Source organism: Eubalaena glacialis, chromosome 10 (assembly GCF_028564815.1).
Source record: "Eubalaena glacialis isolate mEubGla1 chromosome 10, mEubGla1.1.hap2.+ XY, whole genome shotgun sequence".
Taxonomy (NCBI): domain Eukaryota; kingdom Metazoa; phylum Chordata; class Mammalia; order Artiodactyla; family Balaenidae; genus Eubalaena; species Eubalaena glacialis.
In genome coordinates this window covers 83,680,200-83,708,048 of record NC_083725.1, presented here as the reverse complement: position 1 = coordinate 83,708,048, position 27,849 = coordinate 83,680,200, and the positions used below count along the sequence as shown (strand labels likewise).

The following is a 27,849-nucleotide window of genomic DNA, read 5'->3' as shown; positions in this document are numbered from 1 at the left end:
TAGTAGTGTGGTTAAATAAACTCTGCTAAATACATACTATGGAATATGATGTGGCATCTATAAAAAATAAAGTAGATCAATATGTCCCGTTAAGGAGAAAAACCCAAAATGGCGTCATTCGTGCCCGTGATACTAAATCCAGATTTAATACCTAACCTAACTGTAGTTTCAACCTTCACCAGAAATTAAATCTTAACCATCTCTGGAATTTTCTGGTCAGCACACAGAGGTGATCTGTCATCTGTGCCCTCTTCGTTCCCATCCTCCTCCCCGAAGTAGAGACAGTTTGCATGATAAGGACCTTGCCCGTTTCCCACCCCAAAAGAAGACATCCTGGCCTTAAAAAATCTTTTATTTTCTTTTGCTAATAGCTCCCTTGCCCCACATTTCTTCCTATAAAAATCTTCCAGTTTATACAACGCCCCCTTAGAGCTCCCGTCTATTTACAAGATGGGATGCTGCGTGATGCATGAATCATTGATTAAAGCTAATTAGATCTTCAAACTTATTCGGTTGAATATTGGTTTTTAACAGTACTGACATGAAAAGAGCTCCACAATGTATTTTAAACTGAAAAAAAAAACTTTACATATACATATATTCACACATAGAATGATCTCATTTCTGTAAACAAACCAAATTATATGTTTCCAAATATACCTATTCTCTATTTGTATTAATATAAAATATTATATATTCTATGTATCAATAGAAATCTATATTGTATCCTATATATGTATATAACCTATATATTGTACCTTAGGCATAATGGTGCATATCAAAACACCTCAGAAAAACCCCAGCAGCATGATATGGTAGTTTCCTCTGGTAAAGGGGGTGAAATTAAGTGGGGCAGATGGGGGCTTTTATGTTATTTATATTGTTCGAAATGTTTTTACATCAAGCACTGTGTTCAAATACTGTGCAACACATATATACAATGCAATATTACTCAGCCATAAAAAGGAATGAAATTGAGTTATTTGTAATGAGGTGGATGGACCTAGAGTCTGTCATATAGAGTGAAGTAAGTCAGAAAGGGAAAAACAAATACCGTGTGCTAACGCATATATATGGAATCTAAAAAAAACGGTACTGATGAACCTAGTGGCAGGACAGGAATAAAGACGCAGACGTAGAGAATGGACTTGAGGACACGGGGAGGGGGAAGGGTAAGCTGGGACAAAGTGAGAGAGAGGCATGGACATATATACACCACCAAATGTAAACAGATAGCTAGTGGGAAGCAGCCGCATAGCACAGGGAGATCAGCTCGGTGCTTTGTGACCACCTAGAGGGGTGGGATAGGGAGGGCGGGAGGGAGACGCAAGAGGGAGGGGATACGGGGATATATGTATACATACAGCTGATTCACTTTGTTGTACAGCAGAAACTAACACACCATTGTAAAGCAATTATACTCCAATAAAGATGTTAAAAAAAAATACTGTGCAATACACACATTTAAAAAATAACAAAAAATAACCGGCCTAAGGACACATAGCCCTTCCAAGGCAGAGCTAAGACGACAGCCTAGACCTGCGATTGGCAAAGACAGCTCATTCCATTATTCCCTGTTCACACAACCTCTCTGAGTTTCCTTTCTCCCAGAAGCCCCCACCCTCTCCCCCTCATTCCTGCATGTATCTCACCTTTTCTTCATCACCAAATGTCTTCACCTCCCAAAGTCACCTGTTCTTCCTCCCACTCATTAAGCCCTGGTCACTCTGTTCCCCTCAGGTCACATGGATGAAACTGCTTATTAAAGCCCTACTGTCAGGTTGGGTTTGTATAATTACTGGAGGAACTCTGAGTGCTGAGACAGCTAAACACACAGGCTTGCACTGCTCAGGCCTCTGCCTCTCACCAATGACAATAAAAGCACCACTGCTGTAGCTCAGCGCTCCAGAGAGTCCATTCCAGATGGCGGTCTCTGATAGAGTATCTCATGTCTATAACATGACTCTCCAGAAAGGGGTCAATAAGGCTTTCCTCTAAGATCATTTGAGCATCAAAGAAACTCATGCGTGTGAGTGCACATTATAAAGTGGAGAGCGCTACAAAACCATTGGCTATTATAATCTCTTTTTTAAAGCCTGAAAAAAAATGGTGTATTTTGAAAAAACAGTACATGCACAAGGAGAAACATCCAAACAGCACCAAAGAGAATGAGATGGAAAGTAAACCTTCCTCCCTCCCACCTGTGACTGAGTTCTCTCCTCCACAGAAGCAATCATTTTCTAGCTCATATTCTTGGCAACCATCCCTTCAGAAGTAATCTTTGTATATACAAGTGTATGTGTGTATCACATCTATATTTGCTTTTTTTTTTTTTACCCCAGTAGGGGCACACTTCTATGTCTTGCTCTTTTCACCCAACACTATATCTCAGAGATCATTCCATATGCATACTTATAGATCTGCCTCATTGTTTCTAAGGGCTGCATAGTTTTCCACTCTAAGGCTGTACCAAAATGTGTTTAATTAGTCTCCTACTAATGAACATTCAGATTGTTTTTCAAACCATGCTGCAATAAATAACGTCGTTCAATTGTCTTTGCACACATGTGTGAATATTCTGGTAGATCATTTTCCTAGAAGGGAAATTTCTGTGTCAGAGTAGTTGCCTTTTAGATTTTTGACTGATAGGGCCAGGATATTGTAGTAGAGCACAGACTGGAGCCACGTGCTGGCTCGTCCTCTTACCAGTTGGATGAACTTGGACAAGTCCCTTAACCTCTTCATCTCTAATGCCACAGTTTCTCCATCTCTAATAGGACCTCCCCCACAAGGTTGCTGTGAAAATTCAATGAGTTAATATACAAAGGAAACTGCTTAGAAGAGCACCTGGTATTCAATAAACACATAGCATTAGCTTTTATTATATGATATTATTTTCTTACTTTGTCACATTGCCTTCAAGAGGTTAAAGTAACTTATATTCCCACCATAGTGTCTTATTTCCCTGACCCTCACCAACATTGCTCATTTTCAAACTTTTGAACTTGGTCAATCTGATGGGTGAAAAGCATATCTCATTATTATTTTAATTTCCTTTTCTTTTTTTAAATTTATTTTTTGGCATTTAAAAAAATTGAAGTATAGTTAATTTACAATGTTGTGTTAGTTTCAGGTGTACAGCAAAATAATTCAGATATATATATTACAGATTTTTTTCCATTATAGATTATTACGAGATATTGAATATAGTTCCTTGTGCTATACAGTAGGTCCTTGATGTTTATCTCTTTTATACGTAGCGGTGTGTATATGTTAATCCCAAACTCTTAATTTATCTCCCCCACCCCTGCTGGCCCCTTTGTTTTCTATGTCTGTGAGTCTATTTCTGTTTCGTAAATAAGTTCATTAGCATCTTTTTTTAGATTCCCCATATAACTGATATCATATGATTTTAATTTTCATATAAAAACTCAATTGCTGAATTCAGTGACCTTCTGAGTCTTATTCCTACTGAACCTCTTGGTAGCATATGACATTTGAAGCCTAGACCTATTAGATTGTCCTCTCCTGAACAAGTCTTCTCCAGGGCCTGCTGGAACACTGCACTCTACTCTTGGGGTTCTCCTCCTGCCTCTCTGATTGGTCTTATTTATTTATATAAATTTATTTATTTTATTTATTTATTTTTGGCTGCATTGGGTCTTCGTTGCTGTGTGCAAGCTTTCTCTAGTTGCGGCGAGCAGGGGCTACTCTTCGTTGCGGTGTGAGGGCTTCTCATTGCGGTGGCTTCTCTTGTTGCGGAGCACGGGCTCTAGGCGTGCGGGCTTCAGTAGTTGTGGCGCACGGGCTTAGTTGCTCCGCGGCACGTGGGATCTTCCCGGACCAGGGCTCGAACCCGTGTCCCCTGCATTGGCAGGAGGATTCTTAACCACTGCGCCACCAGGGAAGCCCCTGACTATTCTTTTTTACTGGTTCCTCTTCCTCCTTCTCTCCTGCCATGGCTCTCAAGACCTTCTCAACATGGGTTCACCTACTTCTCTGGCCTTATTTTCTTCTAAACACATCTACTTGCTCTCTGAACACTTATATATGTTTTCCTGCTTCTCTGTCTCTGCTCATGTTCTAAGTGGAATTCCAGCACTGTTAGGGTTGCCAGATAAAACACAGGACACCCAGTTAAACTTGAATTTCAGATAAACAACAAATTGTTTTTAGTGTTTATCTGAAATTCAGATAAACATCTTATTTTATTTGCTAAATCTGGCCACCCTACCCCCAGTACTTTGTACCCCTAATGCAGTTAACACTTTGTCTGACATCACTGTTACTAGTGTTCATACAAGAACTAAAGCCCTGGCCAGGCAAGGGCTGGGTCTTTGTATTGTACATAGGGCTGGGCACACAGTAGTTTCTCAGGAAATATTTGCAGAATTCAGTGATACAAATTTTCTTTGGGTACAGGAAAATTGCTCCTTTCCTCTTATTCCTTACCTCACTCCCACATTCAGCAGTTGTTCTTGATGATTTTGAGTAACCATATATTAGTTATCTAATCCAAGCTCTCTTAGATTATCTATAATTTCACGTGTATATGTTTACACCTGTTCATGGATTAATTGAAATATAAAGAGGCAGTCTAGCATGGTGGCCAGTCTCTCCCAGATTTAAGTCTTGGTTCTCTTATTAACCAGTTGTACAATATTAGCCCAGTTATTTCATCTCTTGAAACCTCAGTTTTTCCATCTATAAAATAGGAACAAGTGCCTTACTACAGGCACTTATGATTAAATCAGCTATTATGATATTGAATATTGAGGGCTTTCATTTGGCCAAATATGTGGGGTCTTTTTGGCCATGCCACGCAGCTTGCGGGATCTTAGTTCCCCAACCAGGGATTGAACCCAGGGCCCGGCTCCTAACCACTGGACCGCCAGGGAATTCCCCAAAAAATGCTTTCTTGTTTTTTTTAAATGGTAGATCTTTTCCTTTTTCATATTGAGGTAAATTGACATAAAATATTATATAAGTTTCAGGTGTACAACATAATGATTCAATATTTGTATATATTGTGAAGTGATCACTACTGTAAGTCTAATTGACATCCATCACCATACTTAGTTACAAAATTTTTTTCTTGTGGTGAGAACTATTAAAATCTACTCTTTTAGCAACTTTCAACTATGTATCCCAAAATGTTTATTGCAGCTTTTATGTGCATGAGCAGGAAACTGTGCTGGTGACAGGAATAGTAATGGATAAAATAGGTTTGGTCCCTGTTCTCATGGACCTTACAGTCTAACACTAGAGAGAGCCAGTAGTTAGAAAGAAAAAAACACAAATATGTAATTACAAATTGTGATAGGTTCTATGAAGCAAAATGCTGGGGGTTGTAAGAATTTACAAAACGGGTCCTGAGCTAGTTCAGAGAGAGCTTCCTTGAGAAATAATACCTGACATTTATTGAATACTCACCATATGCCAGTGTATTAGCTTGCTAGGGCTGCCATAACAAAGTACCACAGACTGGGTGGCATGAACAACAGAAATTTATTTTCTCACAATTTTTGAAGCTAGAAGTCTGAGATCAAGGTGTCAGCAGGGCTGATTTCTTCTGAGGCCTTTCTCCTTGGCTTATAGATGGCCATCTTCTCCCTGTGTCTTCTCTCTGTACCTGTGTCCATATTTCCTCTTCTTATAAAGACAACCATCATATTGGACTAGGGCCCACTCTAATGACCTCATTTTAACTTAGTTATCTCTTTAAAGACCCTATCTACAGGGAATTCCCTGGTGGTCCAGTGGTTAGGACTCTCGCTTCCATTGCAGGGGTCACAGGTTCCATCCCTGGTTATGGAACTAAGATCCCGCAAGCCGTGTGGTGCGGCTAAAGAAAAAAAGATTAAAAAAAAAAAAGACCCTATCTACAAATATGGTCATACTCTGGGATCCTGGGTGTTAGGATGGAAGAAATTTCCTCATATTGAGGTGTGGGGAAGTCATCCTGGCTTATACATGATTTAACTTTAAACTTTATGCTAACTAGAATAGCCTGTTTTGTGGCGTATTAAGCATACACTGTACATCTGCTCTAACCATTAAAGAAAAGGGTGCATTGTCCAGAAGTAAAGAATGTCTGTTTTGAAGATAGAGATAAATACCTCCCTTCCTGGAACATCAATGCTACACTCCTTTGATGATAAGACTCTCTTTGCAGGCGCCAAGGCCAGGCTGATTTGCTGTGTACGTGCTCATCTGTCTTTGAAATTTTGAAGGAATGTACCCTGTAATGTTTGATGTTCTTTGCTCTGACAAGATACAAAGCTGTGCTAAAAACCATGCTTCTTTGGAACAGTGCCTCAGAGCTATCTGAGAGACTGTCTCCTTGGCTATAGTCCTCAGTTTGGCTCAAATAAAACTCTTTTCTAGTCCCATTACAGATTGTTTATTGCTTATTTCTGTCAACAATATGAATTTGAGGGCACAACTCATCCCATAACAGCCAGATATTAATCTATAGCACTTACATGCATTATTTTACAGCAATCCTATCATTGCTACTTTACTATTATAGATTAAACTGAGGTACAGAGAGAGGTTACGCACTTGCCTAAGGTCATACAATACCTAGGAGTCATGAAAACTGGGGCTTGAACCCTGATAACAATCACCACAAGCTTACGGAGTGCTGAACGACGAGTTGGAGCTGGCCCAGCAAAGGCTAGAGGGCGCATACCAGGCAGATGGGATTATATGAAAAGGGCCTGGAGTAGAAGAGAGCTTGGCGCTTCTAACAGAGTGAAAGAGTCAAGTTGATGACGTTAAAGAAGAGTGCCAGAACCTAGGGGCAGGACGGCAATGAAGACGCAGACCTACTAGAGAATGGACTTGAGGACACGGGGAGGGGGAAGGGTAAGCTGGGACAAAGTGAGAGAGTGGCATGGACATATATACACTACCAAATGTAAAATAGGTAGCTAGTGGCAAGCAGCCGCATAGCACAGGGAGATCAGCTCGGTGCTTTGTGACCACCTAGAGGGGTGGGATAGGGAGGGTGGGAGGGAGGCGCAAGAGGGAGGAAATACGGGGATATATGTATATGTATAGCTGATTCACTTTGTTATAAAGCAGAAACTAACACACCATTGTAAATCAATTATACTCCAATAAAGATGTTAAAAAAGAAAAAAAGAAGGCGGCCAGGGTAACTCATAGCAGTCCTTTCAGGCCACGATAGGATTAAGATTTTGGTCTTCATCCTAAGAACAATGGGAAAACATTGACTCTACCTGCTGAATAGAGAACCACTTGAAGGAACTTTTAAAATCTTAATTTTAATTTTTAATAGATGAGGAACCTGACATCTGTTAGTTTTTTCAATATATTACACCCAAGATTCCATATAACTTACAATCCTGTGAGGGGGAAATATTTGTAGAGTTGGCCTCCGGCAAGTGTGAACTACTTAAAATAGATGGGTATGTATTTGAAAGGAACTATGGCATAAGTTACAGTATGCTATGCTGGGCTCCACAGAGGGCGTAAAAGCATTGAGAACTACAGTTCTGCCATTGGACAAAGACTTAATTTTGGTCTGTTGTTTGGGCAGCCTTAAATGGAGAAAGGTAGTTAGGGCCACACCTCAGCGTTAAACTTCGGTTGAAAAAGGAAGACAGAGAGGCTTTGCCTAATATTTTTAAACAGCTTTATTGAGATAATTTACATACTGCAAAATTCACCTGTTTTAAGTGCACGATGATGTGCCATCAGCACATCTAGTTTTGGAGCATTTCCATCACACCAGAAAGATCCCTACTGTTTGCAGTCGACCCGGCCTATTCTTACCCACAGCCCCAGGCCTGCCTAATTAGTGTATTTTACTGAGTAAAAATTACCCCAGATAACCTTAAGAGGAACCCTCGACTGGACTCCCAACGAATATGAATACGTACATATAAATATATGTACGTTTTGATCAGTGGGCCTAGTATATCCAGGCCGCGAGTGTATGTGAGAAATTCCTCCGTTTATCCACTGAGCAAAACACACAGTTCGCTGCCCTACATGGGGCTTATTATCTAAATGAGGCAAAAGCAGTAAGCGGGCGCCTCTATACACGGCACGCGTGCATGTGTGTAGGAGGTGAGCACACGCCCTGTGCCAAGACGCTTTGAGTAATGTGCACCCAAGACAGACGACCAGTCGGTGCGGTTTGCGCCTGCGCAGCTTGGCGAGTGCCTACAAACGGGTAACAAACCCCCTGCTCGAGACCTGTCGGTTCTGCTGTTGGGACGCCGCCGTCTCAAACCTGAGCGTCCACCCGTGACACCCAGCGAACCCAGGCCTGGTAGGTAACCCCTCACCCCCTCGCTTCCCCTACCCAGAGCTCACAAGCAGCACCAAAATTGCCAGGCCTCGCGCCAAGGCCCACAGGGTAGCGATTCTCCCCCTTGGCCACACCCCACAGTTTACTAGGCCGAGTCTCCTTGGTCGGTGAAGGGCTTAGTCCCGCCCCTTCGAGCCTACGCCAGCAGCCACGTACCACGTTTCTACGTGTCTCGAGCCTGAAAGCGGAAGTTACGCCAAAGACTCGCGAGGGAAGCGGCGGACCTGGAAGGGTACTGGCCGCTGGAGGAAAGGGGGTGGGCAGACGGCTTTGGAAGGCTCCGGAAGTGGTTGTGCAGGGGAGGGGTGGGAGAGGGGCTGGTCAGGCAGTTCATTCGGCTGTTGCTGGTCGCCTCGCTAAGGCGGAGATTCACTCTTCTCCGAGAGGCTGGCCCAGTCCTCCGCCTCGGCCAGAATGGACTTCAGGGAAGTGCTCCTGATAGCTTCCAAAGCACAAGGTGTCAACAACGTGCCGGTAAGTACCAGCCGGGGCGCGACTGTAGGAGATCCTGGTCTTCAAGTTCCGAATGTGTGGCCCGTGGAACTTCCAGGAATCCGTCTGTCGGCTCCGGGAGAGGAAAGACCTGGACGCCGTTTTTGTTGGTTGGTTGGTTGGTGGTTTTGTTTTTTTCTCTTGGACATGTACTTCTGAGTACTGGGGGTGAAGACGGGCTTGAGATGCGAGGCGGGAGCCTTCTGACGAGCGGCTTGTTTAGGCTGTTACCCCTGCAACTTTGCGCTGTTGAGTAGAGCCATGCCTGGCACATAGTGGAATCTAGCGCTAGTAGTTTCTAGCTTCGGCGTAAACTTCAACCCAGAGGTTGGGGAGTTCAGGAATTTTAGGGACTTGGCCTGATAGCTTTTGAGGCGATTTCCCGCTGATCTTTGGGTCAAACGTTTTGTGATTTCCCAAAAAAGTTCTTTGACTTGTGGCCCCACCCACTCAACCAACCAGGTGATTGAATTATCACCTCCCAAGGCGGGAGTTGAGTGGATTCCACGAAGTCCTTGGCCAACAGAATGAGTGAAATAGTTTCAGCTTCCATTTACTTGTGGTCTTCCAGATTTGTCTTTGTTTCAAATCTAGGTCCCATTTACTCAGTAAGGTTTGCTAATTCGCTAATATTCGCAGAGCGGTGTAAGACTTTAAATGAGGTAGTGGATGAGAGTGCCTGCTTTGCGGGGGTGTAGCTGTTTTGCATAAACTAATCATTTCTGTATCCTCAGATGGTACCACAGCCAGCTGTAAGCCGATAAATTGCATTGTGTTACCTGCGGTTTGAGAGATGAGATGTAGAGCTCAAATGGCTGTCTTTTAAAGTCAATTCAACTGGACCTTACTGAGCTCTCACTATACATTTCTTAGATTTTTGTATATTTGCAATATTTTTTTCCCTCCCCTGCGCTTTTCTTGTCTTTTGAGGCTGGCTCATTCTTTTTACTCTTTTGTGGCTCATTCTTTTTACTCTTTTGAAGATATTGATCTAAAAATAGTAAAATAACTGGTAAATAAAACTGATATTCATCAGATTATTATATATATTACCATCCCATCCCAAATACTCTGAATGATCTTGAAGTTATGAAACCTTGAATGACAGAATTACTTTCTGCATCTGTAAATTTACTAGACAAGTCGATATTGGATCTAGTAACATTCATATTTGCATAAATTAGGTCCATATTTCATGCTACATCTTACTCAATTTCAGTGGAGGTCAAAGATAGATAATACTAGCCCTGATGCCAAAGACTATTCTGTGGAAGAATCAGAACCAAGTTACTTGTTTCTTATTCTAAAGACCAATGGTTGGTGAGAGAAAAGTACATATTTCTAGAGCAGAAGTTTTCAAACTATGTCTGTATTTCAGAATATATATATTATCGATTTATCTATGATTGGAATAACAAAGATTGGAAACAAAAAGGAAAATGGGTAAATTGGCGGTCATTTAAAATTTAATAGATGAACATAGGCATGTACTTCATGAAAGCATGCTTTTCCCTCCCACCCACCCCAAAAGCTAGTAAGCCTGGAAGTTTGATTTAGTTATCAGCATTATAATCCTTATCTTTTTACTTCAGATGAAAGTAAGTCACAAAAGAAACTATTGAGGAATAGAGCAAGATTGTATTTAATTTAATCTATGATCTTGTTTTTACTCGATTCATCTAATTACTTTAAGTTATTGAATATTTGCTTTATCAGCTCAAAGTAAAGCCTTTTAGAGCACACTATCACTTGTGAAATCTAACACATATTGTACAGTGTAAGATTGTTACAAAGCAAGTATCCTTATAAACCACCATCCAAGTCAAGAAAAACATTTCTGCAAGTGCACGGACACACACACACACCCTGCTTGACAAAAACTTTATTGATTGAGTTATGGTCTGAGAACCACAGAGGCTTTGCAGTAATTGCAGATAACTCCATCCCTCTCTAGTGCTTGGTTCATATTTCTCTTTTAGCCATCTCTTCCCCCACCTTCCATTTGGATCCTATCGGAGCTGACTTTCGATTTCAGTCATCAAGTTCCTGTGTCACACCTTTGCTACAGAAAAGAAGTACACTAGCATTGATTAGACTAAAATCCAAGGGAGGCTAAAATCTGAAACACCTGTACAGCCATTTGGAACTCTTGGCATTTTTAAGAAGTGTCTACTATATCTGACTTGAAAAGCAATGAACAGTTCCCATTGGGACAGCTTTCTTTTACATTGTTTCTTTTTAAGAGAAATAGTTAGCTTTATAATGTTTTAGTTAAAATAAAAGGATTGCATCATGCCTATAAATATGAAGCATGCTATCATTTCGCAGTGGAAAACTGAATACAAAAAAACAGCTGATCAAGGTGATGTAACCAGTCACTGTTATTAGCTCTGTTTATTTTAAAGGAGGAAAGATATTTTTGGTAACCTTGCCCTTAATATTTTTCTCCCTGGGTTCCTCTAACAAAAACAAAGTGGTTGTCTGATTTAGTAGAATAGAAGAGCTTAGAATCTGGATTCTTACAGGTTACAAGTAACTATAATTGATGACTTGTAGTGCATGAGGCCAGTTAAATGGTCTTTCTCACAGTCAGTCTGAAAATCATCCCAGACAAGATACTGTAGCTCTGGTGTGACCCTCAGATCAAAACGTAAGGGGAAGCCTTCATGTGGTATCAGACATATAAGGATTTGGGGAGCTATAGAACCTTGAGGGTAAGAATATAGGTACTTTATAGTAGTTACATTTCCTTTTTTTTAAATTGAAGTATGGTTGACTTACAATATTGCATTAGTTTCAGGTGACAATATAGTCATTTGATATTTTTATAGATTATACTCCATATAAAATTATTATAAAATACTAGCTATATTCCTTGTGCTGGTTATATTTCCTTTTTTATTTTTTAAAAACTTAAAAATTAAAAAAAATTATTATTGGAGTATAGTTGATTTACAATGTTGTGTTAGTTTCCGGTGAACAGTAAAGTGAAGCAGTTATACATATACATATATCCACGCTTCTTTAGATTCTTTTCCCATATAGGTCATTGCAGAGTATTGAACAGAGTTCCCTGTGCTATACGCAGTCCTTATTATCTATTTTATTAGATAATAAAAGGTCCTTATTATCTATTTTATATATAGTAGTGTGTATATGTCAACCCCAATCTTCCGATTTATCCCTCCCCCCCATTCCTCTGGTAACCATAAGTTTGTTTTCTACATCTGTGACTCTATTGCTGTTTTGTAAATAAGTTCATTTGTACCATTTTTTTTAGAGTCCACGTATAAGTGATATCATATGATATTTGTCTTTCTCTGTCTGACTTCTCTCAGTATGACAATCTCTAGGTCCATCCATGTCACTGCAAATGGCATTATTTTGTTCTTTTTTATGGCTGAGTAATATTCCACTGTATATATGTACCACATTTTTATCCACTCCTATGTCAGTGGACATTTAGGTTGCTTCCATGTCTTGGCTATTGTAAATAGTGCTGCAGTGAACATAGGGGTGCATGTATCTTTTCGAATTATGGTTTTCTCCAGATATATGCCCAGGAGTGGGATTACTGGATCATATGGTCATTCTATATTTAGTTTTTTAAGGAAGCTTCATGCTGTCCTCCATAATGGTTGTACCAATTTACATTCCCATCAACAGTGAAGGAGGGTTCCCTTTTCTCCACACCCTCTCTAGCATTTATTGTTTGTAGATTTTTTGATGATGGCCATCCTGTAGTTTTGATTTGCATTTCTCTAATAATTAGTGATGTTGAGCCCCTTTTCGTGTGCTTTTTGTCCATCTATACTTCCTTTTAAAGAATAGTATAGGCCACCAAAAAGTTTCTGCAAGCAGTCACTTTGTAACCCTTGATGATAGTTGATTATAACTGGATTATTTCCCACTCTTAGATCTGGAGATGACTTTTCCAGTGCCTGGAGCAGCTTTAGATTTCTAGCCTGGAGCAGTACTTCTGAACTGGTGTTTTAGGGAAAGGGTCTTTTAGAAACTACTGCCCCACAGAGATTCTGTTATTTCTCTTCCCCATCACTACCTAGACAATCTCTTTATGAATAATAAGGATAATAGTAACAACAATTAACATTTATAGTGCTTCCTTTGTGCCAGGCACTGTTCTAGGCACTTTTTGTATATTAATTAATTTAATCATCATAATAACCATATACGGAAGCTTGTTTTACAGATCAGGAAACTGAAGTCCAGGGAGATGAAGAAACGTTCCCAGAGTCACACAGCTAATAAGTGACAGGGTTAGTCGTGGCAGAGCAGAGAATGTAGTCCAGGCAAACTGGCTTCAGAGTTCTTGCTCTTAATCACCACCCTGTGTTGAATGAGGAGAGTTTTTTGGAAATGGGGTGGTGAGGAAGGTTGTCTTCTATAAAGCCTGAATCCATCTAGCTCCCTATCCCCAACTCCAGCCTAATATAGCCTTGGGCAGTAACCCTATTGTTTTTTTGATGACACTTCTCAGTGTACAGTAAAGTCTGACAGGAGAGAAATTTAAAGACCAAACTAACAGCATATGGAAACTGGAGGATAGAGATTTACAGCCTGTTTGGGAGAGTGCCAGCATAGTTAACAGAAATAGAGTCTGAGGTTGAGGGAAAGTTCAGTGGTGGACCTGTTTGGGGTAATGGCACGATCTAAGAGGCAGGTAGAAATTAGGGAATGGCATTTAAGAATGAGGTTCGAGCTAGAGATGAAAGTGTTGGGATTAAGTTAGAAGTGAAGCATGTTGTAGTGGGAACACCTTTGCCCCTGAGTCAGGAGACCTAGATTCTAATTCAGACACTGCTACAAATTGTGTGAGTGATAGCCAGTAAATACATAGTTGTCTTTTGGGGGCCATTTCTAACGTGAGGTTGGACTAGAGGCTCTGAGGTATCTATCTGATACTATTAATACATTTTATATAATCTGGTATATTTTTTAAACACAGTAATAGTAAAATTTACATTTGACCCCATAGCAGTCTTGAATAGCATGCTTTTTGGTGGTTTTATTTTCACCCTCTTAGCTACCCAACTAAGCAAGCCTAATGCAAATCAGTGGTTTTCCAGGCCTGCATTCATTCCCTGAGTATGATGTTTTGAGAGGATTGTAGAAGTTGTGTAGTCATTATTAAAGTTAAGGATAAATTTTTTTTTTTTTTTGGCTGCGTTGGGTCTTCGTTGCTGCGCGCAGGCTTTCTCTAGTTGCAGCGAGTGGGGGCTATTCTTCATTGCAGTGGCTTCTCTTGCTGTGGAGCACGGGCTCTAGGTGCGCGGGCTTCAGTAGTTGTGGCTCACGGGCTCAGTAGTTGTGACTCGTGGGTTCTAGGGCGCAGGCTCAGTAGTTGTCACGCACGGGCTTAGTTGCTCCGTGGCATGTGGGATGTTCCCGGACCAGGGCTTGAACACGTGTCCCCTGCATTGGCAGGTGGATTCTTAACCACTGCGCCAACAGGGAAGTCCAGGATATATTCTTTTTTTTTTTTAATTAATTTATTTTATTTTTGGCCACGTTGCGTCTTCGTTGCTGCGCACGGGCTTTCTCTAGTTGCGGCGAGCGGGGGCTACTCTTCGTTGCGGTGCGCGGGCTTCTCCTTGCGGTGGCGTCTCTTGTTGAGGAGCAGGGGCTCTAGGCGCACGGCCTTCAGTAGTTGTGGCTCGTGGGCTCAGTAGTTGTGACTCGCGGGCTCTAGAGCGCAGGCTCAGTAGTTGTGGCGCACGGGCTTAGTTGCTCCGCGGCATGTGGATCTTCCCGGACCAGGGCTTGAACCTGGGTCCCCTGCATTGGCAGGCGGATTCTTAACCAGTGCGCCACCAGGGAAGCCCCTAGGATATATTCTTTGAATATTTCTAACTCCTATTTGTAACCAACGATAAACCTCTAATTTATATAAAACCATAAGGAAATTTATATTTTCTACAATTACAACAATATATTATCTCCTGAGTAAGGAACAGCTTTCAAGAAGGAATTGACTATTGATTCTAATATAACATATTTGGTGAACATATATTTCCAGACTGAAAGCTCCTTATTTTCTTAATCTGACCATGACAGTATAGTTTCAATGCAAGGAACACATGTGTTTAAAGTGACTTAATATTTTCTAGGTCTCTTGGCTTCAGAATTACAAATCTTGGCAAAATCTCTGATACTGTATTTCGATGGCATGAGCTTCACTGTTGTGGATCATTCACTGGGGCCCAGCAGAATGACTGAGTCGGCTTGCAGTATAATAAAATGGATACACTTAGGATAAAAGAAATTCTTGTCCATCTGCTTTTCATGAAGCTCAAACAATGAAGCAGCCTGGTGCCTTGAGTCAGATACAGAATTGGTGGATGCATCTTGATGTGTTGCTGCTAGAGCTAAATGTGACCATCTGATGTGGGAGAAAGTGCAGACAGTTCTCCTGCCTTATTAAATGGAATATAATGTAACCCCAGCCTGAAGCTTTCTTTTCAACACATGGTTCTCTGCTGGGCACCTCTGTGGGGGAAGGAGACTGTCTAATAAAATATTCTATTACAGCAAATCTTCTAATACCAGGGTCTGACTGCAACCCCTTTTTCAAAAGTCTAGCCAGCTCAATGTTAGGAACGTCTGTAGCGATAGACCCAAGAGAAAGGAAAATACACGTTCACAGAAAAACTTGTACACAGATGTTCACAGCAGCATTATTCATAATAGCCAAAAAGTGGAAACAATCTAAATATGCATTAACTGATGATTAGATAAATGTGGTATATCCATACAATGAAAAATTATTCATCCATAAAAGCAATGAAGTACTGACTATGTTACAACATGAACCTTGAAAACATTATGCTAAGTGAAAGTAGTAAGATACGAAAGACCACTGTAGCAGTCAGGGTTCTCCAGAAAAACAGAACCAGTAGGATCTGTCTTAAGGAATTGGCTCATGTGGTTGTGGGGGCTGGCAAGTCTGGAATGTGTTGGGCAGGCTGGCGCTCAGGCTGGAGTTAATGCTGTCGGAAGTGGGGTTTTGAGGTGTCATCTGTAAAGCTCGAATCCATCTAGCTCCCTACTCCAGCTCTCCAACTCCAGCCTGATAAAGCCATGGGCAGTAACCCTGTTGGTTTTTTGATGACACTTGTAAGTGTTCAGTAAAGTCTGATGAGAGAGAGTTTCACATAGAAATTCTGGAGCAGATGGGGAAAAAAAGTTTTTTTTAATTGAAAAATCTTACCTACTTTGTATAATCACTTATCTACATAATCATTTACCTACAGCTTCTAAATTTTACCTTATTTTATGATGCATCTCAGTCACTATGTAATGGTACACTGGGTGCATGATTTCATTTATATGAAATGTCCAGAACTGGCAAATCCATAGAAACAGAAAGTAGATTAGTGGCTGCCAGGGGCATAGGTGAAGGGGAAATGGGGAATGATTGCTGAAGGGTAAGGGGTTTCTTTTTGGGAAGGTGAAAATGTTCTGGAATCAGATAGTGGTGATGGTTGTACAACTCTATGAATATACTCATACATATTAAATGGGTGGATTTTATCGTATGTGAATTAAATCTCATTAAAAATGTTAAAAAAGATCATTATTATCTCTGGAAACCCAACCCTTTTTTTTTTCTCCCCAGATTTCTAGGTTTTGATCTAAACTTTGCCTAAGAGAATATTTTAATACTCTCCTGGTATCTGCTTTTGAGTGCATCAAGCTACAGAGGATGTAAGAAACTATTAATTATGACTCAGCTCGTGTCAGTAAATAAGATTAAGCCTCATCAAGTAGGACCTTGTGCTACTTAAATTGTTTCCCAGCAGGCCCGCAAAGTAAGACGTTTTATAGATTTATTGAATTCCTTCTCCATCATACAGACAGGACAAGGACAGCAAAATTGTTGGGTTAAATGTGAGGCCAGCTTAATAAGTATCCTCAAGGGTTAGCAGTGTTTAAAAAAAAAGCTGAATTTGAAATTGGCATGTGAATTGATGAAAATAGGTGTATACTTTGAAAAAAGCTCAAAGTAGTCTTTGGGATTCTTTTCTGAGTGAATCCGAGTTCCTGAACCCCCTCCCTTGTTTCTTTATTGTGTTCTGCCTTTCTTGTGCTTATGTTTCCCAGTCGGTGTTTCCCAAAGTGCAGTACACATAGCTTTGGCTGTACCATGATTTTCGGTGATACGCAAATACATTTTATTCTCATAGTTGCATTTTTTTAAGTTATATATTTTGATAGGATTTGGAAAAATATAACTAGCCCTTCAAGCCTGTCATTTTATGGGTATTATTGCTTGAGGTAAAGCTGTAGTAATAAGTCATGGTGTTTGATCTACATGTTTTCTTAAAATTAGTAAATAATAATACAAGTGGTATACTATAAAAGGGCAAAAATCATGAAGGTGATATGCGAATGATTGAAGCTTAGTAAACAAGGCATTAAACTGCCCCATTGACACTGTGGTTTACTCGTTCAGTGCCTGTATTCAGTCAAGAGTAGCTTTTCTGCTAGTCATATCCCATTACCTACCTCTTTAAGTCCCAGGTTAGGAAGAAAGATGTCTACCCTGAAATCAAATTAGGAAGTGCTCACTTGCTGCTGTACTACCTAGGTAACAAACCAATCCTATTTTAAATAATTAACACTAATGTGTATATTGGCATTTTGGGGTAGGGGGAGCCCTGTATAAGCTTTGATTTGGCAGGTGAATCTCTGGGCTGTATAGTTGGCAGGCACAGAAAAATCTTGAGCCTTGGCAACACAAATCCACCCTTCCTCTTCTCACATATCTACTTGATGGGATGGGGTAGAGTGAGTGTGTGCCTCTGCTTATGAGTCTATGTGTCTTATGCAACTTGAATCATCTTCATAGTAGCACTTCTATTAAGAAAATGTGAGTTTCCTGTGGATAAGGCCTATGTTTGAGGTTCTTGTAAACCATGACAAATTTTATATATCTAGTTAGGTAAGCAATATTTTTTTTAAATTTATTTATTTATTTATTTATTTTATTTTTGGCTGTGTTGGGTCTTCGTTTCTGTGCGAGGGCTTTCTCTAGTTGCAGCAAGCGGGGGCCACTCTTCATCGCTATCGTGGCCTCTCTTGTTGCGGAGCACAGGCTCCAGACACGCAGGCTCAGTAGTTGTGGCTCACGGGCCTAGTTGCTCTGCGGCATGTGGGATCTTCCCAGACCAGGGCTCGAACCCGTGTCCCCTGCATTGGCAGGCAGATTCTCAACCACTGCGCTACCAGGGAAGCCCCAGCAATATTCTTTTTCTCCTGTCTTCCTTTCCCTCTCCTTTCTCCTTTACATATTGGGTCGCAATCCACTATGGAAAGGATTGCAACTAAATTTGCAAAGATATGGACTTATTAAAGGATTTTATTATGACAGCCAAGGGGACTGGGAAAGGAATCTGGATGTTCTCTTTTGGAATTTCTCTCTATGTGGGATGTGTCAGGTCTCAAGCATTGCTATCACGCAGGATTTTCAGGTTGGATTAGGGCCTGCTTTCTTGGCCAGCTGCTTTGTTGGTAGACTAACTTAGCTGGAACTTCCAGCCTGTTTCAAGATGCCTTCTATTTGGCAGCTGTGTAGTAAGCATGAGTCCTTTGGCTTTCCTCCAGGAATTTCATACACACTTTGGGAGTCACTTCTTTGGTTCCTAAGTAGGTCAATCTGTTCTCATAGGTTAGTGTTTCTTAACTAGCACAGCAGCAGGTTGAGTGGATAAGAATGTCATCTGCCTAAGACAAAAGAAGGAGGGCATTAAAAAATTCTTATTTCCTAGCCCATAAATTTAATTTGGAATGCTCCTGGAGATTAATCATCCTGGTCTGAGTTTTTAGCTCTGTTTATCATACTTCTCTAATGATAAAATAAAAGGAAGTATTTTTCCTTTTATAGTTTAAATTAACATTATTCTAGTTTTAGTCATTTCCCAATGCAGTTAGATAAAAATCAAAGACCAGAGAAATACCATCTGTTCCAGGATAATGTTAGTACTTTTTGGGTGACATGGAAACCTGTCTAAAAGGGGTTGTGTGGCAAATTAATATTTAACGAACATAGATCTACACTTAAAGGTTACAGAGACTTGGGCCCCTCTTGCTGCTTAAATTTCTTTGAAATGCTTTTTGGCTATGGCTGGCCACCAGCTTTGCCCACGGTCAAAGTAGAATCTCAGTATTTCATGTTGAAAGCAAAGTAACCTATGAAGCAGCTATGAAAATCATCTGGAGTAGGGTACTCAGGAGGAAAACAGTTGTGATAGTAGTTTTTTCTGTTTGGAAAGTTCTGAAGAAGGCTAATCTTTTAAATCAGAATTCTAAAGCACTCAATCTGTTTTAGTGGTGATTTTTTTCAGTTCCCCCAGTCCAGGTATCTTTTTGGGAAAATAGCCTGAAAATAGTGTTTCTCTCAATTGTTCATTTATGTATTATTGAGGATGTTTAAAGAAACTCTGCAGCTAAAAATAGTCATGTATAATCATATTTAGCCTGAAATTTTATAGCTAAGTTTTCATGTGGGTTATGTGATCTCTTAATTATTCAGAATAGATTCTTCAGTCAACATTTAAACCTCTCTGTTGCTTCAAAGTTAATTGTGTATAACTTTTTCTCTGTTTTTATTTTTAGAAAAGATACAGTTTGGCAGTGGGTCCTCCCAAAAAAGACCCAAAAGTTAAGGGTGTCCAGTCGGCAGCTGTCCAGGCTTTTCTCAGAAGAAAAGAAGAAGAGCTCAGACGAAAAGGTATGAATCTATAGCCTTATTCTCAATTTTAGTCTTTTTTCTTCACAACTAGCTTGTACCTAACCAGTGGATGTTTGTAATATCATAACAGGCTAATGGATTTGTTGTGTATGTGTCTGAGTCCGCTGTATTTATAGCATTACATATATTCTTATGTTGATCATTTGTATGGATGTTATCTTTTATTTCCTCTTAAATTAAAAGCTTTTTGGGTATAGTGACCATATCTTCTAATTGGCCATGTTAGCTCTCCAGTAAGAAGTAAGAACTCCATTCTTTGACCTTGGTTCTTTTCCTGTTTGTTTTGTGTTTTTTTTTTTTTTTGGCCGTACCGCATGACTTGCGGGATCTTAGTTTCCTGACCAGGGATTGAACCCGGGACCACGGCCGTGAAAGCACTGAGTCCTAACCATTGGACAACCAGGGAACTCCCTCTTGACCTTGGTTCTGAATCTGCTTCTACCTATTTTGTATTTTAATTTTTAAAAATATATTATTAAGAGTGCTATCTAGGGACTTCCCTGGTGGCGCAGTGGTTGGGAGTCCGCCTGCCAGTGCGGGGGACACGGGTTCCAGCCCTGCTCCGGGAGGGTCCCACATGCCGCGGAGTGGCTAAGCCCGTGTGTCACAACTGCTGAGGCCCGCGCGCCTGGAGCCCGTGCTCTGCAACAAGAGAAGCCACCGCAATGAGAAGCCCGTGCACAGCACCGAAGAATGGCCCCCGCTCGCGGCAACTGGAGAGGGCCCGTGCACAGCAAAAAAGACCCAACGCAGCCGAAAAGATTAAAAAAATAAACAAATAAGAGTGCTACCTAAAAGGTTAAAATAGGGACACTTTTGTAAAATGAGTAAACTCAAGCAGTAGGTTTACTTCACGCAAATGACAAGGAAACTAATTCAATGAGTTTAAGTATCCACTGATTCATAATTAATAACAACTGTTAAGTGGGTACGAATATTCTCTTAACTTGGTATATTTATTTGGTATGAACTATTTTCTATATTTAAAGCTAAAAGCCAAGACTCTCCCTTGCTTAGTCATATAGAAAAACCCATATGTGACCCACTCATTATGTAAAGATGACTCAAATTGATACTTGTTTAATGACTTCCTCATTTGATTCCTAGATGTCATCGAACTTCTTCAAACTGTAACTTGAATGTTGCTTGGTTTTGGCCACATACTGATTTCAGATAAACATACTGTTATCGAGACCCTGAAATAATATGTTGTTTTGTCTCTTTTAGCTTTGGAAGAGAAAAGGAGAAAAGAAGAACTAGTGAAAAAGCGAATTGAGCTAAAACATGACAAGAAAGCAAGAGCTATGGCCAAGAGGACAAAGGATAATTTCCATGGTTACAATGGGATTCCTGTTGAGGAGAAGTCAAAGAAGAGGCAGGCAATGCAAACCCACACTAGCCAGGGAACAGACCAAGAGTTTGAGATGGAGGAAGAGGATGAATTCTTAGAATACAATCAAGCAGAGTCAGAGCAAGAGTATGAGGAAGAGCAAGAACCTCCCAAAGCTGAAAGCAAGCCAAAGGTCCCCCTTAAAAGTGCCCCACCACTCATGAACTTCAATGATCTACTCAGGCTGGCCGAGAAAAAGCAGTACGAACCGGTGGAGATAAAGGTAGTGAAGAAGACAGAAGAGCGGCCTATGACTGCAGAAGAACTTAGGGAGCGAGAATTCCTTGAACAAAAGCAGAGGAAAAGGAAACCTGAGACAGATGCAAGATTACCACCAACCAGAAAAGTACCCTCTCAGAAAGAAAGTGTGGGCACAAAACTTAGCAAAGGTTCTGGAGACACGCATCCTTCTTCCAAGGGTACTCCCCTTCCTTATGCTGAGAAGAAATCCAGACCCAGCACAGCTAATGAGAAACACTTGCGTTTATCTTCATCCAAATCCATGCCAGGAGAAAGGACCAAAGTAGTATCTGGCAATTGCGCCCAACCCTTGCCTTGTGAGGGCCGTGACAGACCTGTTTTCAATGGGGCTGGAAAGCCCCACTCCAGCACCTGTTCACCAAGTATCCCAAAGACTTCTGCTAAAGGGACTCCAAAATCTGCTACTGAGCACAAAGCCAAAAAATCTCCTCATCCTAGCTGTTCCAGGCCTGGACCCATGGTCACCCCACACGATAAGGCCAGGAGTCCAGGTGTCAGGCAGCCAGGCAGCAGCTCCAGCTCAGCCCCTGGGAGGCCTAGCACAGGGACTGCTCGGCCCACGGTTAGTTCTGGCCCCGTGCCCAGGCGCCAGAATGGCAGCTCCAACTCAGGACCCGAGCGATCAGTCAGTGGGACCAAGAAGCCAACCAGTGACTTAAATCCCCCAGGACGGACAGTCAGTGGTACAAGTGGCCTTGGTCGACCTGCAGGCAGCTCAGGTTGCCCTGGGCGACCTACCAGTGGCTCCGGTGGTTCTGGGCGGCCTGTGGGTAGCTCTGGTGGCCCTGGGCGGCCTATGGGCAGCTCTGGTGGCCCTGCGCGGCCTATGGGCAGCTCTGGTGGCCCTGGGCGGCCTGTGGGCAGCTCTGGTGGCTCTGGGCGGCCTGTGGGCAGCTCTGGTGGCCCTGGGCGGCCTGTGAGCAGTCCACATGACCTTCGACGACCAGTGAGTGGCTCAGGGGCCCCTAGACGGTCAGTCAATGGCCCTGGCCGATCAGTAGTTCCAGCTGGACGAACTGTCAGCAGTTCAGGCCCTGGTAGACCAGTGAGCAGCTTTGTACCTGGGCGGACAGTTAGTACCTCAGGTCCCTCTCTGAAGCCCAAATGCACTGTTGTCTCAGAAACGATTTCTTCCAAGAATATAATCAGCCGATCCAGCAATGGACAGATGAATGGAATGAAGCCTTCCTTATCTGGCTACAGATCTGCCCAAGGTAGAATTTCCCCTCACCCTAAACGTATTTATTTGTCACTAGGAAATTGGAAAGAATACTTTATTTTATATAACCAAAGACCCTCTGAACTCTTCTATGTGCTTTCAAATGTATTCTTGTGTTGATAGAATCCTGATGTTTTGTCTGTCCTATGCCAGAGAGTTCCTTTAGTAACCATGGCTTGGAAAAGTCTTTAGAAAGAGACTTATCTAGGGCCCTCTGTGTTCACTCCTGTAATGTCTCCAAGTGCAATAAACTTAGCTATGGGGTTTGTAAGACAGGATGAGTGTATATGCCTTTTGTGGTTCAATGAATGAATTCATCTTTACCTCTTCATGAAGACTATAGACACCTGTCTTCAAGGACTGGAGAGTATTTGTAAGCTTGAAGCCTTTTGTTGCATTATTTGTCCATTAAATATTTGTTGAGCACCCACGATGTGCCAGGAACTATTTTAGATTGCCCTTGTGTTTCTGCTTCTTATAGTGGCCCTAGCTACCAGTCCTTTAGGATTCTACCATCCCAAGGTATGGGATCATTGGTGGCACCTACTAACTGCTAGGTCATAGTTTCTACACAGTATTAAGGATTTGTTGAAGCACTTGTTAGGCACCATGGAGACTATAAAAAGAAACAAAAGATGAGATTCCACGCTTTAAACTTCCTAATTCAGTCAAAACATTGGTTCTTAACCAAGGACAATTTTGATCCCCAGTGAACATCTGGCAATGTCTGGAGACATTTTTGATTGACACAACTGGGGATGGGATGCTACTGGCATCTAGTAGATGGAGGCCAGGCTATTATCCTACACTGCACAGGACAGCTTCCTGACAACCAAGAAATATCTGGCCCAAAATGTCAGAGTGCTAAAGTTAAAGAAACTCCGAGCTAAGGAGACAAGCCACGCATATTAAAAACAACTGTAGAACAACAGAGGGAGTGTCTGTAATCAAGGACTAGAAAGCAGTTGTTCCCAGATACTGGTCTGTTGATCAGTGCCTGTCTTTTGCAGAATTTTTAATCAGTCTTTTGGCAAAATAACAAAAATTAGGATGATGCAGTGAGTTTTTCCTTAAAGTCAGACTTGCTCAGTTTGAACAATTATCCATATCTGGGAATCTGTCATACTTCATTGGACTTTTTAAAACTTTAATGGAATTATGGTGATAATAGATGGTAGATTGTTACCTTTGGCATCTTTTCTTGGCATGAGTAAAATTAGTGATCCTTTAGTGATTTGTAATTTTTTTTAAAAGAAATTGTACTAGTCTTTTAAATCCAAAAGAGTAGGAACTACTAAGCTAGAAAATGTAACAGTTCTAGCAAGCCCTGGGATAGACAGGAATTCTATTCCTTGTGGGTACCATGAAGCAACAGGGATGATGTAGTAATGAGTTCATGCTGGGGGCCAGTTGCTGGCTCTGGTTGGTTGGTTGGTTGGTTTGTTTATGGCTGCGTTGGGTCTTTGTTGCTGTGTGCGGGCTTTCTCTCGTTGTGGTGAGCAGGGACTACTCTTTGTTGCGGCGTGCGGGCTTCTCATTGTGGTGGCTTCTCTTGTTGCTGAGCACAGGCTCTAGGCGCGCGGGCTTCAGTAGTTGTGGCTCGCAGGCTCTAGAGCGCAGGTTCAGCAGTTGTGGTGCACGGGCTTAGTTGATCCGTGGCATGTGGGATCTTCCCAGACCAGGGCTTGAACCCGTGTCCCCTGCATTGGCAGGCGGATTCTTAACCACTGTGCCACCAGGGAAGACCCTGGCTCTGGTTTTTGAGGCTGCCATCTTAATGAGTTCTTAAAATCTCAGCTTACATAGGACTTTGTTGGGACTACTAAGTTTTAATGATCTTATAAATAATGGCTTTTCTATTCTTAGGTCCTCAAAGGCTTCCCTCCCCTGGTAGTTACAAAAGGCAGCGAGAATATGAAGAGGAGGAAGATGATGATGAATATGACTCTGAAATGGAAGATTTTATTGAAGATGAAGGAGAACCTCAGGAAGAAATATCCAAGCACATTCGAGAAATCTTTGGCTATGACCGAAAAAAGTAAGGCTAAAGAAGATTTAGATATATATACTTTTTAATTTGAATAATCCATGCTATGGGGAAAAAAAATAAACATTAATAGTAGAGGCATTGAATACAATTCTTACTTAGGAATCCTTGGATGATTGTTTAGATTTACTTTTTTGGCACTTAATATTTAAGAATTAATGCAGAATTATTTGTGTAGTTACTTGCATGAGGGCCAAAAAATATCCCTTTTTAACTGTTCTCCTTATATATATTTAATGAGAGTGAAGCAGCTTGGTGTAGTAGAAATGGATTGGCTTTGAAATCAGAAAGCCATCCACAGAGCTATGTTGAAAGCCAGTTTGATCTGACACCTGCTTTTCTTTGATGTAAAAAGCTTTGCTACTCAAAAGTGTGTTCCGTGAACAGCAAGCAGTATGGGACCAACAACATTGACGTCACCCGGGAACTTGTTAGAAATTCAGGCTTTCAGGCCCCACCTTAGATCTGAATCCAGATCAGCTTTATAAGGTTCCCAAGTGATTCACATGCATATTAAAGTTTGAGAAGCACTGATGTAGAGCAAAGCTCGGGGTTTGAATGGAAGTTCCACAGCTTACTAGCTGGGTAAACTTGAGTAAGTTATTTTTTAAATGACATTTGGGAGGATTAAATGAGGTAGTATACAATTGACCTGTGAACAATATGGGGGTTAGGTAAAATCCATATGTAACTTATAGTCAGCCCTCCGTATATATGGTTCCTCTGTGTACCAGTTCCTCCCTATCTGTGGTACCTCATGTGTAGATTCAACCAATCATGGACTGTGTAGCACTGTAGTATGAAAAAAAAATTCTCATGTAAGAGAACCCATGCAGTTCAAACCCATGTTGTTCAAGGGCCAACTGTATAAGTAAATCCGTCAGCACTTGCCCTCTCCTTTGAAGTCATGGATATTAGAAATTAGAAGGCAATAGTAAGAAAAGGTCTTTAAAAAAATTTAGCAGAAGAAAGAACTGGATTAAAAATCAGATCTAAAAACCTAATCTTAGTAGTGTCATAAGCTAGCTATATGCTTTTGGTCAAGCTGTTATCTGTCTCTGTTCTGAATCCATGAAACTCAAATGAGATTAATATATATATAATAATTTTCATATATATTGTGCTTTCATGATTTTAATATAAACTGTCATGTAAATAGAGGTGAGTGAGTTGAGCAAACGTTGTTGGATTGGTACTTTGATCAAAATTAGATTCAGGAATAGTTGCCTTCTGGAAATATTAAGGGGTCATTTAATTTATCTTTACTTTAGAATCTCCCCTTTACCCCAACCTCTGCCCACCTCACTGTCTGCCAAACAAGGAGGAATAATCCTAAATGTATGTTTGATTTAGTTATAAAGATGTTGATTTTAAAAACAGGAGGATGTAGTTCCTTTAGAAAATCGGGTTTTTCTTTTTTTTTTTAACAACTTTGATTTTCTCTTATCAGATACAAAGATGAAAGCGATTATGCCTTACGTTACATGGAGAGTAGTTGGAAAGAGCAGCAGAAGGAAGAAGCAAAGAGGTAAGCACAGATGTAACACGTTTGTGCAGAAATGTCCTAAAAATTCTTTTCTGTCCCCTCCTTCAGTTGCATCATTGGGAGCAGGGGCTTTGGGCCATGCTGTTTGAATTCCAATCCTGCTTGCTTGCTGTGGGGCTTTAGACAAATTCCTTAGCCTTTTAAATCTGTTTTCCCATTTGTAAAATGAGAATATACTGTTTTTATTCATTGAGGTTTTGTGAGGGTTAAGATAATGTGTACAAGTTGCCCAGTGCAGTGACTCACCCATGTAGGCACACAATAAATGCTAGAGGCCTCCCCTGATCCCACTGTAGCATGTTCTTATTTTTCTTTCCCCATCCTTAATTCCCTTTCCACATCAGATACATCTCAGTCTTGCTAACCTGTACCACCGCTGGCCTCAAGGACCTGTTGAGGAATATGAAATTCCCTATGTCTGATTCCTGTTTGGCCACCTGATATCAAATAAATGATCACTTCTTGGGTAGGGGTAACAAATGATTACTTTGTTTATAATGTTAACTTGGTGAAATAATTCACCTCATTCTCAACCCAGAATATTAAACCTCTTTCTCCCTCTTGCCGTCCCTCCTCTAACTAGATGAAATATCAAACTAAAGTGTTGGGAAGGGACAAGAAAAGAATGTTATTTATTGAATAAATGTTTCTTGTTCTTTAAAGCTGATGAGATAATTTATATTTATTACTGTCATGGGAATATTAAGGTGTTGAGGTTATATGTAAGGTCTTTTTTCCACTATAACTTGAGGCAGTGGCAGTGGCTCCTGGTAAAAAGTATTCCTGCTTAGTCTGTTTTCAGTGGTAAAGGCTTGAGGCATTTTGAGTGCATCAGCACATTCCATGTAAGCTCCCAGCTGAAATTTCAATTTTGCTTTTTTAAAGAGAGTGGTAATTTCATGTATATTGATAAATACCCCCTTTTTTTTCCTGACAGTTTAAGACTAGGTATGCAAGAAGATTTAGATGAAATGAGACGTGAAGAAGAAGAAATGAAACGTCGAAAGGCCAAGAAGCTGAAGAAGCATTAGCTGCTGCTTTTATTTATTTTTGTGAAATTCTGAAAACAGTCTGCTGCAAGGAAGTCCTGCCTTCAGACTGAAGAAGCCCCTTATCATTTTAGAATTCTACTTGGGTACTCAAGGAGAAGGAATGCATACTGTCTATCTGCAGGCTGTCGTTAGAGCATAAAGTATTTTCAGATACTTTCCAGGGTGAAATCTGTAATGCAGATGACGTAACACCCAGTGAGTGCTCTTACGAAGCTAACTGTTCACAGGTGCCACCCTTGATCCTGATGAGCTATGCACTCTCATGTGGGGCCGCTCACAAGTCAGCCAATCTTATGTTATTCCTTTGCTACTCTAAAAGGAAAAAAAAAAGGATTGCTCCTTTACTTCCGTAATTCTGCTGATGTGTGAGTACGGCACTGCCTGGCTCCCAATCAAATTTATTTTGTCTTTTGATGAGGAAACTGGCCCTTCCATTAATGCTGCCAGCAATAAAGTGACCTGTCCTAACCTAAATGTTTGGATTGAGAACTTGAAAATGTAGAGTAGCTGTTATAATTATATGGATGTCATTTATGTGACTTTGAAGTAAAAAGTAGAATAAATTGTATTCTGCATTATTCATGGATTGGATGCTGAGCATTCTTATTCACTAATTTAGGTGATTAGGCGATTAACAAAAATTTTTCCAAGTTAAAATACAAGTTATGCCATTTTATATAAGAATATTCTTTTCCAAGGTTTACTTTCAGATTTACTGTTATGTTGG

At 40.9% G+C, this 27,849-nt stretch overlaps 1 protein-coding gene across 2 annotated transcripts; it reads left to right on the top strand.

Annotated features, from left to right (window-relative positions):
* The first annotated feature begins 8,250 nt into the window (after positions 1-8,250).
* SPTY2D1 (SPT2 chromatin protein domain containing 1) lies at positions 8,251-27,708 on the top strand. 2 transcript variants are annotated; one of them, XM_061201523.1, is made up of 6 exons: positions 8,251-8,305; positions 19,472-19,586; positions 20,835-22,472; positions 24,344-24,515; positions 25,975-26,052; positions 27,008-27,708. In XM_061201523.1, the coding sequence occupies exons 3-6, from the start codon at positions 20,912-20,914 to the stop codon at positions 27,099-27,101; spliced, it is 1,905 nt and encodes a 634-aa protein (XP_061057506.1). In that variant the 5' UTR covers positions 8,251-8,305; positions 19,472-19,586; positions 20,835-20,911; the 3' UTR covers positions 27,102-27,708. The 2 variants fall into 2 exon arrangements, with proteins under 2 accessions (XP_061057506.1, XP_061057505.1); XM_061201522.1 differs by lacking the exon at positions 8,251-8,305 and adding an exon at positions 8,662-8,818.
* Positions 27,709-27,849: the final 141 nt, after the last annotated feature.